The sequence below is a fragment of the Rhinolophus sinicus genome, chromosome 9, assembly GCF_057876585.1.
Source record: "Rhinolophus sinicus isolate RSI-liver-muscle chromosome 9, RSI-T2T, whole genome shotgun sequence".
Taxonomy (NCBI): domain Eukaryota; kingdom Metazoa; phylum Chordata; class Mammalia; order Chiroptera; family Rhinolophidae; genus Rhinolophus; species Rhinolophus sinicus.
In genome coordinates this window covers 16,888,496-16,907,422 of record NC_142509.1, presented here as the reverse complement: position 1 = coordinate 16,907,422, position 18,927 = coordinate 16,888,496, and the positions used below count along the sequence as shown (strand labels likewise).

Here is an 18,927-nt window from a genome sequence, read left to right as displayed (position 1 = left end):
GTCAGTGAGCAAAGCCATAGCAGTCAGGAAACATACAAGAGAGAAGCGCCTCCATGCCCATGTCCTACCGCACAGCCCGAGGGGCAGGGCGACATACATGCCACGTGGTGAGAAACAGCTTCCTCACGTCTGTGGCAGCCAGCTGTGTGGCACAAGGTTACGGGGAGCATCTCTAAGGCTCTCTTCAGTTTTAAACCTTCTATATCCTTTTCACTTCAAAGTTGGAGATTTGATAGCATTTGAGAAATGAACCATTTTCATCGTCTAACTCCGAGCCAGAGTGCCTGCCCCAGTCTGCTCAGCACCCACCCAGTCCAGACTCCAGCCAGCTCCTCCTCTGTGCAGAGGGGAGGAAGGCTGCTGTGCTGAGTTCTCGGGGCCATCTCCTTACCTCGTCAAAAGGCTTGGTGATGCTGGTCTCCAACTGCCAGTCCAGAGTCCTCCACACCTTCAGGCTGCGGTCGTCAGCTTGAGAGGCAATGTATTTACCAACAGGGTCCCAAGTCAACCCCTTTACCAAGCCGGAATGACCTCTTAGAGTAGCTAGAATTTCTGTGAGGGAAAAGAAGAGAGATTGAAAAGGTGTTACCTAGGGAGAAATGATGACTACATACAGAAACATGAGCTACAATCCATGGGCCACAGAATGGCTAGCCAAGAGAAGGGACTTCAGGAGTCCACCTTGGCCAGCCCCTGCCCCTGGGCACAAGCAGAAGAAGCCCCCAATCTGATCTCCACCAAGGGAAAAGCAACCTGATGAAATGACTGCACCCAGGAGGCAGGCACCACGATTTCCCTTCATTCACAGCTAGTACTTGTGGGTTGAGGCTGCATGTGCCCCCGAAGGGACAGGCACCCAGGGGCCCAGGCTTGGGCCAGAGCTAAATTCTGCCCCCTTGTCTTGTCTGCAGCCAGTGGTCTTGCCTGTGGTTTGCCCCTCTGGACAGAAGCCCACACACACCTGTGCTGTGACATTGGCACTTCTGATGTGACCCTCCCCAGCAGCTCAGGGGACCAGGCACGGAGTCCGCTGTAAGCCATCACTGAGGACAAAGGTTTGCGAGACAGTACCTCCTAGAGACCCATAATCTAAATGTCACCCCAGCCTCTAAGTCTGCCACTCTGTGGCCAGCTGAGCGTCCCCACATGCTGGTGGCTTACAGAAAGAAAATGACTTGGATCAGCCCATGGACGGTCTTTTTTAGCCCATGAGGAAAACATACTCCCGATGCTGAGCAGGAAGTACCTTAGCAGTTACGAACACGAGAGACGTATCTCAGTAGTTAGAACAGCAGTGCTATTCCAGGTGATGCCATCTGCCATGACTTTGACCATGTTAATAAGAAAAACTAATCTTTTGCAAAACTGGATTTGTTAGGCTGCATCTGCTCAAGGGTGTCACAGAGGAGAGAGCAACTGAGCTGAAACCACAGCCCAACAGTGGGAGGGCTGCCCTTGAGGGCACATGTGTGGGGGTGCCAGGGTACGTGTGAAGACACAGCACAGGTGGGGGCACTGGGGCGAGCTGAGCACAAGCTGGGCAAGGTCCCCAATGTACGCCCCTCACGATCTGTGGCACATTCATGTTGGCACTCAGTTACTATTTTTAATATAAACCTCTTTGAAAACCTTAAACAAATATAATTGATGAAGGAAAAAAGAACTGAGTTATAAGTAGGACACACGAATCCCTGTCCACTGTGAGACACATGCTGCCACCAGCCGAAGGAGACAGAGCCCATCCCGTTCCAGACACCAACAGGCAGCACTGCTGAGGAGCGGCCCGTTTCTGCCATCCCAGGTCAGAGGAGGCCCAGACCTGGGAACTTGACCGCGTTCCAGATGACGACAGTGTTATCCACGCTGCACGAGGCCAGCCAGGCATCATGGGGAGACCAGGCTACATCCATCACATCTGGAAGACAGAGGGCCGGCAGTGAGTCTCTTACCTGGCATGCAGACTTGGCAAGGGGGGCACTCAGTACCACCCCTGTCTGCCAGCTGGGCCAGCAGTCCCTGGTGTCATGTCTGAGGAGATTTGACCTGGCACCATCATAACTAAGTTTTCTAAAAACCAATCTGAAAAACTTCCCCACTTAGGTTTTCATTGGTCATAAAATTTGAAGCATCAAATTGATACCGCCCCGCTCCTTTTACAGACGAAACAACTAAGGACACGGCTGACAGCTTGGCGCCTTGTGGCATTACTCACATACTAGAACCCTGGCTCTGACACCCACTGAGCCTGTGGCCTGGGGCTCACTCAACCGCACTAAGCTTGCTTCTCCCATCCTACCGGGGCCTTCCTCACACAGCCCTTTGAGCACTGTAGGTCCAGCACTTAGAGTGCCTGGCACACAAAGCTCAGTAGCTGCTGACTCACTGAATGAATGCATAGTCATCTTCAGGCCCTTTTCTTCATAAATTGGACCTCATCTCCAAGACCAACAGGAGCACCCTTTCCCTACGTAGCCCCCAAACACAATCATGCTCATTGCTTTGTGACTTAATTTTCACGTCTATAAAATGAGGATTTAAAAAAATAACCTGTCCTCAGAGGGGTATTGTGAGGATTGCACGTGAGAAATTGCCGTAGGACGGTGCCAGGCACAACAAGGCATCGAGAAAGGTCAACCGTGACAGTGACGATGCCCACTGCCATGCAGGTATGACGTGTGCAGTCTTACTGATTTTTCTAACCTCACTGCCTGATGCAGTGCTCGGTGTACAGAAGAATGAATGGCTGGTGAGATGAAAAACCAGAAACACAACAGTAAGTTAACAGCTATCTAGTCATTTCCTCACAGGAGTTTTAAAAAGAGGGGCAAGCAAAATATTCAAAATCTCTGGGGTTTTTTTCCTTCTAATTTTAAAAACATCTTCAGTGACAGCTTGATGAATTTTTTCCACATTGTACTGGCCTTTGTATTTCACGCTACATATGCACTGGTATGCTTCATTTAGCATTGTAATAGCCTGTGTGATCTTCAGAACTTTTGATTTGTTCCACATTCTACGTTGTTGAGAGCATTTGCAACCATACACAGACCGAATTTAACAATGAACTTTAACTAGGTTCCAGTTTTCTATGCTGATGAGCACATGTCACTCTCTACTCCCTAGGTTTTTCCCTTTGAGACTGACACCCCAAAGTGGGAATCTGGGCAGAAGACCTGAATATTTTCATGAAAGTCTGGAGTCTTTTAACACTATAGACTGCTATTCAAGGTCCTGTGTGACTTCACACTTCTACAAGCAGAATGTCTACCTTAAAGCTCCCCTATTAGCTTGAGGATTATGATCTTCCCCCTTCTAACTTATTCAGTACATTATTAAACTTTAAATTTTACTTTGATTAGTAAAGTGAAGATTTTTTGCATTTGTTTAGAGTTGTCTTGTCCTTGGATGACTCTGCTCCTCTTTTTCTCAGGAGCTCTCCTGTGTAGCGGGTCTAACAAATATGAGAACCAACATGTGAACCTTAGGATTTCACTGTGGTACCTAAATCCTAGAGCACGGAAGTGGTCAGCTGGGAATCCAGAAAGAAGACGTAATGTTCTTAGCAATTTTCATGGACTATTGACACTATGGGCATTAGCTGCAAATCCCACCAGTTTACCTTCTTAGAGTGTAGATTTATGTAGTAAAGTCTGTTATTCTCCTTTGTGACATCTTTTATTGCCTATTAACCTTCAAAAATATTCCCTCTGCTAGAGGTTTAATAAATATTCAGTTGTTTTCTCCTATTTTAATTATTTAGGATGTTTCTCTCTTTAATACCTCAAATTTATTTTGATGTGTGCTGTATTAGTGGGGCTCTAAATTACTTTCCTCTCACCCATGAACTGCTAATGGTTACTCTGTTCCAATGGGGAATAATTCTTCCTCTCCATTATTGATAAGCGATGCCAACTTCACGATACACCACACTTTTAGGTGCACTGTAGCCTACTTCAATGCTGTTGGTTTTGCCCAGAAACTTGTGATGTGACAAACACTGCAGCTTTGAGTGATTTCTTTCATAAAGTTACTTATCCTTCCAGATGCCCTTCTGAGTTAATGCTAAGTTCTGCAGTAATCCACATGTGACATAATTCTCTACATAAACCCGTTTTGCAGCTTCTGTCTTCAAACTATACCATCCACTTTCCTTCTCACTGTAGATACGCACATACCTGAGACCCTCCCTGCACCGGAATATTTAAGTTTCTGGTCACTGTCGTTCCTACCAACACTCCTATCATCATTCTTGGTGATTCCAAGAGGATGATTTTTCTGATAGCCAAGGCTCTTGGGTCCTTAAATTCTTCTTCTTCCTCCAATGACCTTGACTTCCATCACCTCAGCCATTCATTCCCACGGTCATGCCCAGAGACCCTCCCTGGACTTAACTTCAACCCTCCCATGCTCCTACCATCAATTTGGTGCTTCTCAACCCTAATGGTTCTTTTAGGTGCTACGACCCATTCATGCTACAGGCTTTCCACTGTCTGTCTTCTTAAAGTCCACCATCCATTGGCTCCACCACCCCCTCTGCTCTTCTCCTGTGTCTTCACAGAGGCCTGACAAATCCCAGCTCGCTTCAATACAGTTCTACCTTCCCCTTGGTCTTTCTTGAATACCTTCCAACTAGGCTTTCACCCACTAGGGCCTCCATGCTGTCAATTCCAATGGTCAATCCTCAGTCCTCACCTGACCTTAGGCAACATGTGACAACACACTCACGGCTCACTCCCTTTGCCTTCAAATGCTCTCTCCACTATCTTAACTGGCCTCTCCCCCTCAGCCGCTTTTGCTGGGTCTCTTCATCTCTCCAAACCCCAGGCTCCATCCTTGGACCCTATTCCCACCTACACTTCTGCCCTGTACTCAAGACTCACAGAGCCAAATGCCTACAGAGCAGGTCCACTTCCACTGCTGCTGGGCAATGCGAATGTAACACTCCCAAAACCCAGCTCCTAAACATTTCCCCCAGCCAACATTTCTGTCCCACCCACACACCTCTTAACTCAAGTGATGGCAACTGCATCCTTTCCATTGTTCAGGCCACAGTCTAGTCCCATCCTAATGCCTCTGCTTATCTCACACCTCATATCCCATCCACCAAAAAATGTGCATCTGACTCCTGACTTCCACTGCTACGACCCAGGTCTCAACTGTCATTGTCTCTCACCTCGATTGTCTCTCACCAGCCTCCTCACTGGTCTCCCCAGTGCTGCCCCTTAGTCCCCTAAAATCTGGACTCCATACAGCTGCCACAGGCCACCCCTCTGCTCAAAACCCTGCTGAGCTTCCCATCTCTCAGAGAAGAGCCCTCCCCTGGTCCCCTCCCCTCACACCTCTGCCCTCGCCTTGTGCCTCCGGGAACACGCCAAGCACATGTCTACGCCCCACGGCTGCTGCCTTGGCGGTTCCCTCGGACTGGAAAAGCTCTTAGGAAAACCCACACAGTTGTCCCCTCACCTCCATCTGGTCTCCTCTTGGATGTCACCTTCTCAGTGAGGCCCTCCTTAAGAACCCTGGGTGAAATGGCACCCCATCTCATTTTGTTCCCTGACACTTACCTTCTAGTTTCTTACATGGCTAGTTTATTATCTGTCTCTTACAAGAATATGAACTCCCGAAAAGAAGACCTACACCTGGAACACACACGGTGCTCAATAAATATTTGTTTGATGAATAATAAATATTAATTTTGGGGAAAAAAGTCTTTATTTCAGTCTTTCCATTAATGAAATGGTCATTTTTTATCTCTCAAAAAAGGTCAGTGTTTTATGTTTTAAGAGAGCGCATGCATTTCTTGGCAAGATTATTCCTAAGTATTTATAATTTTTGTTCCTAAGGTATAAGAGTTTTCCTTTTATCATTAGATATTCTAATAGGCTATTACTAGTGAAAAATAAAAAATTTAAAAATTTCTTATATGAGGCCAATTCAATGACTCATCTTTAGTCCTAAGTGCTTTTCAATGCTTTATAAATTCCAAGAGTTTTATTCCTTTGGGTTTTCTTGATATACGACAATGCCATCCTCGTATCATTTCATTTTTGCTTTATTTTCCAGGATGTCTACCTTCTGATTTCTATTTAATTGTATTGCAGAAATTCCAAAGTAACAAGTTAAGCGACAGCACCCCTCCTTGTCTTTCCTCTATATAAATGAGAACAAGGCTGTGAACTGTAATAGTTGCCACTGGTTTGAAAAAAACAGAGGACTCTATCATGTTAAGGAAATAACCTCCTATGGCCACCTTTAAAAAAGCATTTGTATTAGGAATTGATCCTGAATTATCTAATATTACTTTCAGAATACCTCTTAAGATGACTCTGTGCCTTTTTTCATTTAACCTCTTAATATGTTATATTAATAGATTTTATTTACACAAAATTCTTCCATTATAAATCATATCTAATCAAAATGAATTACTGTTTTCAAATGTCATAAAATTTGCAAGTATTCTGTTTCTGACTTTCATATCGTTATTCATATTCATCTATGCTTTCATTTCATTATTTTTATTAGATTTGGAAACAGGGTTATAGCTTCTTTTAAAGAATAAATATTTCTATGTTCCAGAATAATCTTTCTTAAAAGTTTACAACAATACATCAAAAAATAATTTAGGACCAGGAACCATTTCTGAAGGCAGCTCCCAACTTCTTCATTGGTTACTACTTTGTTCAGTTTTGCCTAAACTTATGGTATCAATTTTGAAAACTTGTATTTTCTAGAAAATCATATTTCTTTTAGTATTTTGTTGTTTTTAGTTTTAATACTATAAACGTTAACATTTTGCACTCTTTGATGATATTCCTCTAGGTTAAATGTTTTTCTAGACCTTTTACTTCCAATTTCACCAAAGTTTTCTTTCCTATTCCCTGATTAAACATGCCAAGTAGATATTTTTCAAATTTTGCTTTCAAAGACTCAGTGGTTTCTATTAATTTATTTGTGCTTTTTCACTAATTTTTTCCTCTTAAATGGTTCTACCCACACCCGCTACCAGGACCACTGAATAAGAAGTAACAGCTATCCCCATTGAAGGTGGGCAACCCTACCTGCCTGGTAAAGGACAGCCCTAGGGTGGTAGGCCAAAAAAGTAGTCGAAGCTGTGGCTCAACCTGAGCCTTAGGTTAGGGGCCCCCTAAAAGTCCTCACTGAGGCTCCACCCCACACTTGAATACCCTCACAGACACATGTGCCAGAGTTCCAGAAACCCAACTAGATTCCACTGTGAGCAGCTGTGAATAAGAGTATGTTACACATTTTTACTGTTATCAACAATAACACACTGCTACTCTGTCAATTTTCACAAACATGGAATCAATTTGGTCACCAAGAGGTGGGTTTGTTCACCTTCCAAGTGTCTGCAGAATATGTGCTGAGCTTACTGCCAGTGGATTACAGATGATGCCTTCCAAACCTCTTGCTCCAGTCCCATCTTCCCCCAGAGCTCCAGGCCGAAATCCAACAGTCTCCTGACATTTTCTCCCCGACTCCCTCAAACTCAACACATCCCACACTGAATTAGTGTCCATCCCCATGGGCCCATTGTTGTTATGGTCTCAGTAGAGACCAACGACTATCCAGGCACCCAGCTAGAAATCGCCCTCATCCCTCCCCTTGCTCTGCCCAAAAAATTCCCCCAAATCAGTCTTTTTCTCTATCACAATTACCACAGGCCTAGTTCAGGCCCTTGACGTTTTCATCTGAATGACTGAAACAACCTCCTTTTCCGCACAGCTGTCAGACTCTTCCTCTTCAAAACTTTTAATGGCTCCCTGTCTCTTATATGGTAACGGACACCATCATTAACAGGGAGCACGAGGCTTCCATGGCCTGGTCCCTGCACACTTGGCCAGCCCCACTCTGTGGGGCTCCCTGCCTTATATGTAAAGATCCAACAACGGTGAAATGCTGCCAACTCACCAGTCGCACGAAGCCTTTCTCACTTCTGCTGTCCCCCTGCCTGGGAAACCCTTCAGGCCATTCCTGGGCTAGACCACAGGCTTTTCTCTGGTATCCCTGGCACCAAAACAAGTGTACAGCACATGGCTTTAGACTGCTATCGACTGACCGACCTTCCTCCTCTTTATTCCAAACCTGTAAAATGTGTCTCTTTCCATTCCAAGTCTATTTACAACATTTTACAAACATATTCAAGGTCAAGTAAAAAGCTTTTCATTGGGCCCCTGTGTGCTGGTTTCTGCGGAATAAATAAAGTGCGCTTACGGACTTAGTGATCCACTGATGAAGGTAGTGATTCAGTTCACCAGGATAAACAGCAGAACGTGGGGAGTTCTACATTAAAGATATAAACATATACCCCATGAGGGCAGGAGTGGGGGCACTGAATGCAGCTGGAGGCAGGCAGTGGGATGGTGACTGCACAGACCTTGAGGGACAGGCAGGGTGTGACCAATGGTGATGGGGAGGGACGAGCCCGACATAGGGCTGTTTTAAGGACCAAAATAGTCCACAGGGGCCGACAGCTGCTGGGGCCCCCACCCCAACAGGCAGCCCCACTCACCGCCTGAGTGACTCCGGAGGATGGAGACACATCGCCACTGCTCCACATTGGCAAGCTTACCACTGGAGCCAAACACAGTGCTGGGGCCGATGTACCTGTGTGAAAGAGGAGTCAGCAAGGCGCTCCAGGAATGCTCCAGGCACGCACAGAGACGCTCACTGCAGCACAGCTTATCATGGCAGCAGAACAAAGCAAAAACAGACAACGGCTGGAAAGCACCGAACTGCTGAATAGGAGCTGACTAGGTCAATTATGATCCGTGCACGTGATGAAATGCTACTGTACATAGCCATCATAAAGCTTGTGGTAAAAGACTATCGACCACATAGGAAGATGTTCACAATATATAATTAAGTGCAAGCAGCAGACCGCAGGACGGCATACAAAATCTGATAGTACTATGTAATGAAAAAATTACGTGTAACACGGATATCATCCATGCATGGAAAATGGATCAGGAGGACATACATGAAAATACCAAAATATTAACCATGATTTTCTTAGGTGGTAGGATTGTAATTTATTTTCTTTATATTTTTTACAGTTTTCCAAAGTATATACTAAACATATTATTTATGTTGGCTAAAGCAGCAAAATCAACAGTATTTTGAAAGCCCTCTGGTAATGAACCGAACACCCCTGCTTTAACACCTGAGGCAGAGAAAGCACGGGAAGCAGAGGTACTTCCTGCCGCTCAGTCACAGGGGCTCCCAGGGAGGTGGCACGGACACCAGCGATGCACAAGCCCCGGTTAACAGCCTCCACTCCAGAACTCTTCACGAACCCACAGAAGGAGCTTGCTGAAGCAGCTGAGTGGGACAGTGTGCTCTGCTCTCAAAGCCAAGGCCATAGGGCCAGTCTGGCTGAGCAGGGGGCGAGGTCTGAGTCCCCAGCTTGCCTGGCCCCAGTCACCTGGGAAGCTGGTTGTGGAAGAGTCCCAGCACCCACCCTGAGACTCTGCCAAGGTGTAAGAAAAAGCGTTTTCCAGCTGATGGTTAGTTCATTGTTGGTGCAGAACAGGTGCTGAGCTTTCAAGGGGAGGCGGACAGAGGATGAAGTACATGGCAAAGAGGGTGGGCTCAGGATCCCCTGCCCCAGATGCCAGCAGAGCACCCTGGCTTTAACCACTTTGTATGTTGGGAAATTTCATTTGAAGAACAAAAGAAACCAAGCCACCAATGTGGGCACCGGAAGGGATTCTCCCTTCCTTTTCCGGTGGAAAGCCTGCAGTGTTGGGGGGGTAGGCTGAGCAGGTTACCAGGCAGGTGAGTAGCCTCTCGACTCCCTGGTCAGGCCTCAGCTGCTCCTGACCTACTTATACTTCCTGCTCCTTATGAAGTCAGGACTCTGGGGACTTCAGTGCCAGGGTAGGGAAAGTGACTATGATAAAGACCAGCAAAGAAGCTTCTAAAAATCAAATGTGAAGAAAGGAAAATGATGCTTACGTAGCCCGCTTCCACACCATAATCAGTTTGTCATCTCCCCCAGAAGCTAAATACATCCCACTGTTTGACCACCGCACACAGTTCACACATGCTGGGAAGAAAAAAAAAATAGGGTGATGAAAATCCAATAGTCATGCCCATTTGCTTTATGCACAGTTTGGCAAGATGCAAAGGGTTTATAAAATCTAATCTATCTCATCTATTCAAGGCATCTACTGTGTGAAAGCCCCAGAAGAACAATTCAGTTTAAATACCAACCTACTTGTGCTATAGTAACAAATTACCAGAACAGAATCTGGAGGGAGAAAGACTACATAACCTGAGAAGTGTTAGTGCTGGATGAAATATCAGTAGAAGGAGGCTTATTTCCATGAAAACTGATAACACCTAAATCTCATTATTTCAAATGGGCTATCTAATGATGAGATGTATTTCTGAGTAGGGATAATTCTTGAAATGAAGACATGTGCTAAAAAGGCCGAGACGCCTTTTCCAGAACTTTCAGGGGAGCAGCTTGGTAGAGCATAAGACTCTTACTTCACCCCACCTGTCAGCCCTTTTAAATTCGGATTTTCCAGACTCATCAGTATTGCAGGTTGATTGATCCTGCACTCATAAACTAAGACAAAAAGAAATCCCACCACCCGGCCCCCAATGGGCTGGAGCCTCTGGGAATACACAGCTCAGCCTTTGGGAGCCCTGCAATGAGGGACACTATCCAAGTTGTGGCCCACGTGCGGCCTGTGAGTGACTTGTGCTCCAGGCTGGTGGATGCTGAGAGGCATGTCGGGGGTGCAAGAACACACAGAGCAAAGGAAGGGGGCATAACTGTTAATGGAGCATCTCAGGAGAGGCAGCTATGTTGGAAACTAACCAGAGCCCATACAGTTACCCTGATGCTCAGGGCCGGGAAACTGAGGCACTAATGCAGGAAAGTAAACCATAATACTGTCCAGTGGCCAAAAGGGTCCTGGCAGAGGGCCTCCAAGGGACACAGTGGCAATCTGAGACATTTGGTGAGTTGTTTTTTATACACCCTTCCCCAGAACCCTACTGTTTCCAGGTCGCTGGCCCCAAAGCCCCATGGAATCAGGCAGTAACGACTCATGAGCAGGAAATCACCAGAGGTACCTGCAGACTGTCCAAAGACGGTTCTGTGGGCGGGCCGAGTCTTCTGCCGAATAACTCACCCAGGTGTGCAGCCAACATCTGTGCCTTCAGACAGCAGGCCGAGGGGAGTTACCGCCGCACGGGGCCTTATCTTTCTAATTACAAACACATGTGCTAACCTTGGGCACTCTGCCAACACGCAAAGCCTGCAAAGGGCCACTCTGTAATACCTAAGTGATTGTCCATCTGGCAAAGCATCTTGGGAATATTTTCATCCTTCTCGTCATCCTCCTGGAGGACTGGAGACATATTCCAGATCACAACCTTCCCAGAATCCTGTCCTGGAAGGAAGGAGCAGAAATAACTCAATGTGCAAGGAGTAGATTGTTAACTATGAGACACAGCACTCATAAACCATAAGTTTAACTTTCATACACCATAATTGACTAGATCAGAGGAGATGAATTTGAATTATTAATATAAGTTACAGAGAAGACGAAGAAAAACAAGTACTGATAGGGACCCAAAAGAGTGTGGACTTAGTAGTATGCTGAGACCAACCTGACTTTATGAAAAGAACTCTGGACTAGGATCAGGAGGGGGCCACACTCTGCTCTGGCCTCTAATACAGATCCACCAGGGGCCACCAGAAGGTCCTCATTCCTGCACGGGACCCAGACCCCTCATTCATAAATGAAGAGGCTGGAGAAGCCCACGTCCCAGCACCCCTTCAGGTCTGCACACAGGCACACTAGCAACCAAGGAGAATAGCACAGTCCCTGGCGGGACTTCCCTCCCTTTCTAGGTGCTTCCTGGAGTCTACTGCTGATGGGATGCTTTGAGACCCAAGTCTGAAATGTGCCTTGAACACAGGAAAAAGGGCTCATTACCATGCCCTTTGCCATCACCTACAGATGGGACATCAACCGAAAGAGGGCATTTAGGTTTTCTGTGATCATAAGCTGATGTAACACTGGGCTAAAAAAATATATATGTAGGCACTTTAGTAATGATTTCTCTTTCTAAGATTTCCATTACTGATAACTAACCAAAGTCCAGCCCCTCATTTAACTTTCTGTTATAGAGGGGCAAAAAGCAATAAATGCCTGGAAATGGTCATGTCACAATTACTGTTAGGTATGCTTGCAACGGCCTCTTGGCCAGTATGTAACAATATTTCCTAATCAGCTCTCCTACATAGAGCTTCCTACGCCAAGTAGGTCAGGAATTTGTGCCCTTCTTGTGGAGGAGAAAACCCTGTCCCCCAGCTGAGTCCAGTCCTAGCTGATGCCTGTGGGCAGCTCTCTGGTGCAGCCGAAAGCATGCCAGAAGACCAAGGCTTCCCAGCATGCCCTTGCACAGGAAGTTTGCAGACAACCCGCCCTGCAGCACCTGGCCTGAGAACCCGGAACTCAGAGGCACGTCCAGGTGCTGTTCAGGGAGGCCTCAGCCAGAGGGAGACCCTGCTCTGGCGTGACGCTGCAGGGGACTGGGCTCTGCGCAAGTGCTACTTTGTGTGACAATATTTACATCTTGGTGTCTGGCCTCAAAAAATGACTTTCTTTGTCTTTCCCGAGTTGTGTGGCTACAATATTTCAGCAAACACTGGATGAAGCACACTGATAATACTGCGGACCATATTTTCAACTGGTGCACAGATCTATACTTGCCCTCTAACCCAGGTGAATTCCTTTGAGCCCAGAAAAATGGGTCTAATAACTACAAGGTGGCAGGGCTGTGAGCATTCCTTCTGGTACCCAATGAACATACCTTGTCCTCCAGTTGCGAACTTGGTCCCGTCGGGGTGAATATCAACTGAAAAAATCGGCTTGCCTGGAAACAAGGAAAGAAAACACACAACATCTGCCTTGGCTTTTATTCACTGAAGAAGAGCAACAGACTTAAACTTTTAAAATACTGGTTATTCAAGTGACATCCCTAATCACTGATCCTAGGAAAAAATAATATGCTACCAATAAATTACCTGCGAGTAAGGGTGGAGTGCTCTAATGTTTAAAGTTTAAACTGTTGGAAGACTCTCCAAGCGACATTAAATAACTGAAGTCTAAAAATGGGACAAAGCATTCCGTCACTAAAATGACTGAGCCCACAAATCACCTGGGCATTCACAGAGCAGTCCACTGGACAAGAGCCCAACACCTTCTGGGGACGCATGTTTGTGAAGGCTGTGAGCTATTCATGGCAAGAGCTCTGAGTCACAGGGGCTGTACCTCCAGCCATCTCCCCATCCCATGGATCCGCACTTGGCCGGCAGCCTGGACATGGGGAACATGCCCTGGCTTTTCTTCCTGGCTCTCGGAGAGATGGGTAGGGCCAGTGGCTGGCTGCAACACATTGCTTCCCTCATCATACTTCTGCTTCCAAAAGTCCCCCATACGTTTGTCCTACATCAAAGTCCAGGGAGAATCAGCCTTTTCGCCATTTCCTTTTGCTGACCCTCCTCCTCCGTATGTGCCCTATGTTCAACTGGATATTCGGTCCCTCCAGGGGAAAAGGCTGTGGCTACTAGCTCTTGGAGTCCCCACAGGGCCCAGTAAGGGTCCCAGCCCACACTAGGAGCCCATGAAGCTGGATGGCTAGCGGGGTGGACCAGACTGGCAAAGGCACCATACGCGCTCAAAATCCAGCAAACTGTGGAAGTAACCCTGGGGCCTGTGCCAAGGGCATTTGTCCAACTCCCTGGTCTGCTTCCAGGCTCAGAGTGGCACGTCAATTGCTCTCAAGTTTCTCACATCCTCAGCTTCTAACATGGGCCTGGTGAATGGTAGCTCAGTAATATCTGTTCAGTGACAAATTAGACTCATGACAATGAACTGAGCACCAGCAATTGCTGATACAGACAAGGGGCTGTTGCCAAGGAGTCTCTTAGTCAAGGATGTTCTGTCTCTGTCACCCAAGGAAAGGTGGCACGGACACGAGACTTACAAGCTCTAGAATCATATGGCAGCCAGTGCTGGCAGGGCAAGGTGGGGGGGGGAGGGGCAGTGGCTGCCTAAGAGCTGAAAGTCCTGCCAGGGCTCCCATCCAAGTGTGGAAAATCAAAAGCTGGTACCCAAAAGGCAACGGCCAGAATGGGCCTCAAGTGACACCCAGCTCCCCTCACCTTCTTCTGGAGAGTCACAGCCTTACAGTCAAATCAAGCATGAGCTGCCACAAGACAAGGGGAAACATGCCCCCCTTATTGTGCATTACATGGTAATGGGGGAAACAGCTGTGCAAGGCCACTGGCGAGCAGGTGTCCAAATGCGAACACTATGTTGTCTCAGGGAGCAAACAGAAACCTAGGAAAGTATGGAACTCACACCACAGGTTATTTCATCTCCAGTACTGGCTGAATTCCAAAACAACGAAGGCGACCACAGCAGGCCACCATCATGCTGGCAGCTCCAGCCGGGTATCTGCGCCCCAGTCACCTCAGGCCCACACCCAGGAGACAGAGTTCTATGTGACAGGTCAAGTTCAGTCAAGGAGCTGTTGACTGCCTTCCTGGAGCCCTGCAGGGTGCTCAAAGCTGTCCCAGACGCCAGGAAATTCAGCTCTGGTCTGCTCAGAGCTTTCACTCCAGGGGCTGTAAGAGAAGCCTCGACACAGCTCGGCGCTCCAGAGCTCTGCAGGAGCCAGAGCCAGCATGGAGCCGGACTCAGAGGTCTGAGGAGAAAGCCTGCAAGGTCTTCTTCTCCAATGGCTCGGACAGGGCAGACCCTAGTCACTGTCACCTTAACCTTCAAGAGGAATCCAGAAAACTACACAGAGTGGGCTACAGGAAGGCAGGTGCTGAGAACACAGGTGAGAAGGGCTGGAAGTACTCAAACTGGTGCTGCCCTGCCTGTGCACTTAGGTCTATGATGGACGCCCACATCCTTCCTGGGCCTGGTGGCTGCCATGTGTGACAGGCTAGAGTCCCAAATGCTACTGCTGAATGTGCCACACTTTCCCATAGGCTGAAGGTCTGGGAGGGAAGCAGTTGCGAAAAGGTGGGTTTCTTGCCCTTCTGGCCATGAGAAGTGCCTCACAGGAAAGCCTCGAGAAACAAGAAAGGACCACTGGGGCTGTGGGCCCAGCCTCGAGCCATGCAAACGCCACTGCTCCATTGGCTGTCAGAAATGGTGAGACCATGGCACCTAGTGCTAAGGCCGAGGCTTGGAGTCCTGCCAGACAGCACAGGACAGTGACCAGTTAGCACATCAGGAACATTGCGAAATTCAGAAGAGTAGATATCTCCTGTATGATGAGGACAGCGGTGGGGGAGCCATGGCCCCATCAGGGCTGTCATCACCACGTGGGGCCTCCAGGGCAAGCTCAGCAGGCCAGCCCCAAGTGCTAGCCAGCCGCTCCCTCCAGGAGAGCCAGAGCCATGCTGGGGTACGTCCAATGGAGCCCCGCTTTCCCAGGCCGGACCTCTCCTCCCCGGCATCTGCCAGGGCTCTCAAACCCTGCAGGCAGCAGAGCCTGGGTATTCTCTAAACCTCACATGGCCCCCTGAGATGAGTACTTCTGACAGCCTCATTTGACCACAAAGAGGAAACTGAGGCACACAGAGAATTTAGGAAAAGTTGCCAGAGGCCACACAGCCAGCGGGTAGAGACCAGGTATCTGGCCCTAGAGCCCTAGGTATTAAATACTGTGGCGAGTTGTCCCCCACGGCGAAGCTGGGAGGGGGTGCGCCTACAGCTGCTCTGAGGGTCAGGATGACACTGCCCGGAGAGAACTGACGCAAAGCCCACAGGTGGAAGGCACGTAAGGGAGCAAGAGCCAGAGCGGGAGCGAGTGCGCACACGTGCGCTGCATCCTGCCGACCTGGTTTGGCCTTGGGACTTGCTATGCTAAGCACGGCCCTGAGCACTCAGCCCCACAGGCCTCCCGTGTGCTTCCCTCCTCTTGAATTTGGGCTGGCCCTGCGACCCGTTCTAATGTAATGTGACAGAAGTGATACTGCTCCAGTTTCAGACTGAAGCCTGAAGGTCCAGCAGCTCAACATGGGCCTCTGGAGAAAGCCAGTTGCCATGTAACCAGTCCAACTACCCTGTGACCACCATGCAGCGAGGACGCCCAAGCTGGCCACCTGGAAAGGATCCAAACACCGGGATAACAGTGAGAGTCAAGGCCCTGACAAGGCCCTGTAAGCTGTTCTAGCCCCAAGCTGCTCAAGCCATCCCAGCAGATTCCATGTGGAAATGAGATGAGCTGTCCCCACTGAGCCCTGCCAAGTTGCAGAATCACAAACAAATAAAACAGTTGTGGTTTTGAGCCAGCAAGTTTTGGCGTAGCTTGTTATGAGATAACCCAAAATGCCAATTCATTCACTCTTCTGCTCAAGCCAGCCTGAGCTGGGCATTTGTCATTTTAACCCAAAAAGTTCTAGCTGACTCAGCATCAGTCTTGAATAGGCCATCAAGAAGTATTCACCCAGCCCTCGGACTGCGTTTCATTTCGGTTCCGTAAGTCTATGAGACATTGTATACATGTCCCCTCAAGAAGCACATCAAAATCACTTACCTGCAAGTCACAGGCCAGCCTGACTCCCCAAGAGCACACACAGCCACGCCGGGCTGGGCGGAGGGGCTCCGCTGCACAGGTACCAACTGAAGCCCCCTGTCTTTGCCACCATGTCCACCCGCAGCACCCCTGGGACATTTTCTCACTCATCCACCTTTGTGGATGTTACTGGGAGCCTGCTATTGCGCTAAGCAGGGAGGAAGTAAAGCTAGAAAGAAGGCTCAGCCCTGCCCTCAGGCAGCTCCAGAATGCAGACAGGCACGTGAACCTCACTGGTATGCGGTGAAGATTGTCTGCACAGGTAGAAACCCACCTGATGCAGCCTGCAGCTTCCTGCAGAGGAGAAGTCAGCCAGAAAGGTGGGGGAGGAGAATTTCAGGCAGAGGGGACAAGACATGGACTCAAGAATAAGCCCAGGATGCTGCTGTAGGGTAGGACGAAGGTAGAGAGTGGGGAGAGGGCAGGCTTAAGAAATGGGCAGGGCCGGGCCAGGCCCACCAGGCAGTGCAGCCCTTCCCCTAGTACCTCCAAAGCAGGGCCATGCCAAGGCCACATTCCCACTGTGGCTCTGCACAGCTCGGTGGAGCATGGGCTCTAGCTGCTAAGACTGGAAGGGAATCGTTAAGCTGGAGGGGCCTCCAGGCTCCAGGGGAAGGCAGAGATGAGGGTCGGGAACAGGCCTGGGTTTTAGCATTAAACGCTGCTTGGTTGTTGAATCCTCAGCCCTGCTGCTCACCAGCTACACAGCCTTGAGTAAATTACTTAATCTCTCTCAGCCCCCGTTTCCTAATCTGTAAAATGGGAGGATACATTCACCTCGCTGAGCACCTTACGAGACAGATTAAGACGCTGTGTCACACAGCTTCTAAGATGGATCCATTTCACACGTGAGCATTTCTGAGATCAGGATACACCTTGGTAAAAGATGTGACTGGTGTAACTGCCACCGTGTAACTGTCACAGTGATGTGCCATAGATTAGACGACATCTGGTAGTGGACCCACACAAAGCCACCAGCACGGTGGCTGGGCCCTACCTCCTTACAGCACTCGACCTTTCAGTCCCAAGGAAAACAGTGGCTCACATGCCCTCACTGGGAACAGACCTCTTTTTCTAAAGGGCTCTGAGATGGAGCTGAGGAAAACGGTCTTATGGCTTGGCTAATTACAGAACTTTTCCTGTGGCACAGCGTAATGACAAAGAGGAGCTCCCAACAGCCGCCAGCCGCCTTTCTTTGTACAGAGACATAGACAAAAGATAAACTAACACTCCCTGTCCCCTAGAGCCACCAAGCAATGTCATGTCCTCTGCAAGGCCAGCACACTATCCCTGCACACCCACCACAGCCCACTCTCAAGGCTCTACCTCCAGGTCACCTTCCTGAACCCCTCCCTAGTCCACACATAGTACCCCACTGTCACTCTCTCTACAGCTGTCACTTCTCTCCACAGAGCCACAATAGTTGGCCACTGTCTCCTGTTAGGGGATTGCTGATCTTACTACAGCACGAATGCTCTCCATCTGGCAGGAATAGAGTAAGTTACGGAAGCTGGGTTTTGATGGGGAGTGGTCAGGCAGAATCCTCCTCCCTCACATCAGGGAAAGATTCCCAGAGGAGGTCCAAATGTGGAATTTAAACTCGGAGCAGAGAGCGCAGGCCAGAGAGAAGCAGGGAGGGCGCAAGCAAGAGTAGCCGGCCCTCTCAATGGCCTGAGGACTTTGGTTTGGGCCTTTACACTCAGTAGCTCACTGGGCAGATCGGACTCGCACATCAGTGAGCACATCGCACTGGAACAGAAGCTTGGGGAAGTTGAGGCCTTCGCCACTGCATGCTGCTCCTGGGACATTTCTTCTGGGCAGCCCGATAATACCTGGTGTTGACAAAATTCTGGTAAATTTGGAATTAAAAATGAAACATGGGAAAATGTTTGAAACATTTATTAAGTGAAAAAAAGGCATAAAACAATATTAAAGTATAAAGTGGTGCAAAAGACATGATCTTTTATGCAGAAAACCCTAAAAATTCCACAGAATAAACAAATTTAGTAAAGTTGAAGGACAGACAAGCAACAAACATCAACTGCATTTCTATACGTTAACAGTGAATAATCCAAAAATTTCAGAAAACAATTCCATTTAAAATAGAACCAAAAAGAAAAACTACTTAGAAATCAACTTAACCAAGGAGGCCAAAGACTTGTACACTGAAAACTGAAAACACTGCTGAAATAAATTAAAGACAGGAATAAGTGGAAAGATCCTGTGTTCATGAATTGCAACACTAAATATAGTTATGATGTTACTAATATCCAAAGCTCTACAAAT

The 18,927-nt window shown here is 48.1% G+C and overlaps 1 protein-coding gene across 4 annotated transcripts in view; it reads right to left on the bottom strand.

Annotated features, from left to right (window-relative positions):
* The window catches only part of HIRA (histone cell cycle regulator), a 90,496-nt gene that overhangs the window by 57,987 nt on the left and 13,582 nt on the right, over nt 1-18,927 (bottom strand). For 2 of the 4 annotated variants that reach the window (XM_074321623.2, XM_074321621.2), the window contains exons 2-7: nt 12,856-12,918; nt 11,316-11,426; nt 9,976-10,066; nt 8,531-8,625; nt 1,820-1,915; nt 392-552 (exon numbers count right to left, since the gene is read on the bottom strand). In XM_074321623.2, the coding sequence (XP_074177724.1) occupies nt 392-552; nt 1,820-1,915; nt 8,531-8,625; nt 9,976-10,066; nt 11,316-11,426; nt 12,856-12,918 (617 nt within the window). Of the gene's footprint in view, nt 1-391; nt 553-1,819; nt 1,916-8,232; nt 8,302-8,530; nt 8,626-9,975; nt 10,067-11,106; nt 11,241-11,315; nt 11,427-12,855; nt 12,919-18,927 lie in introns of those variants that run through there. The other 2 variants (XM_074321622.2, XM_088800876.1) reach the window with 2 other exon arrangements.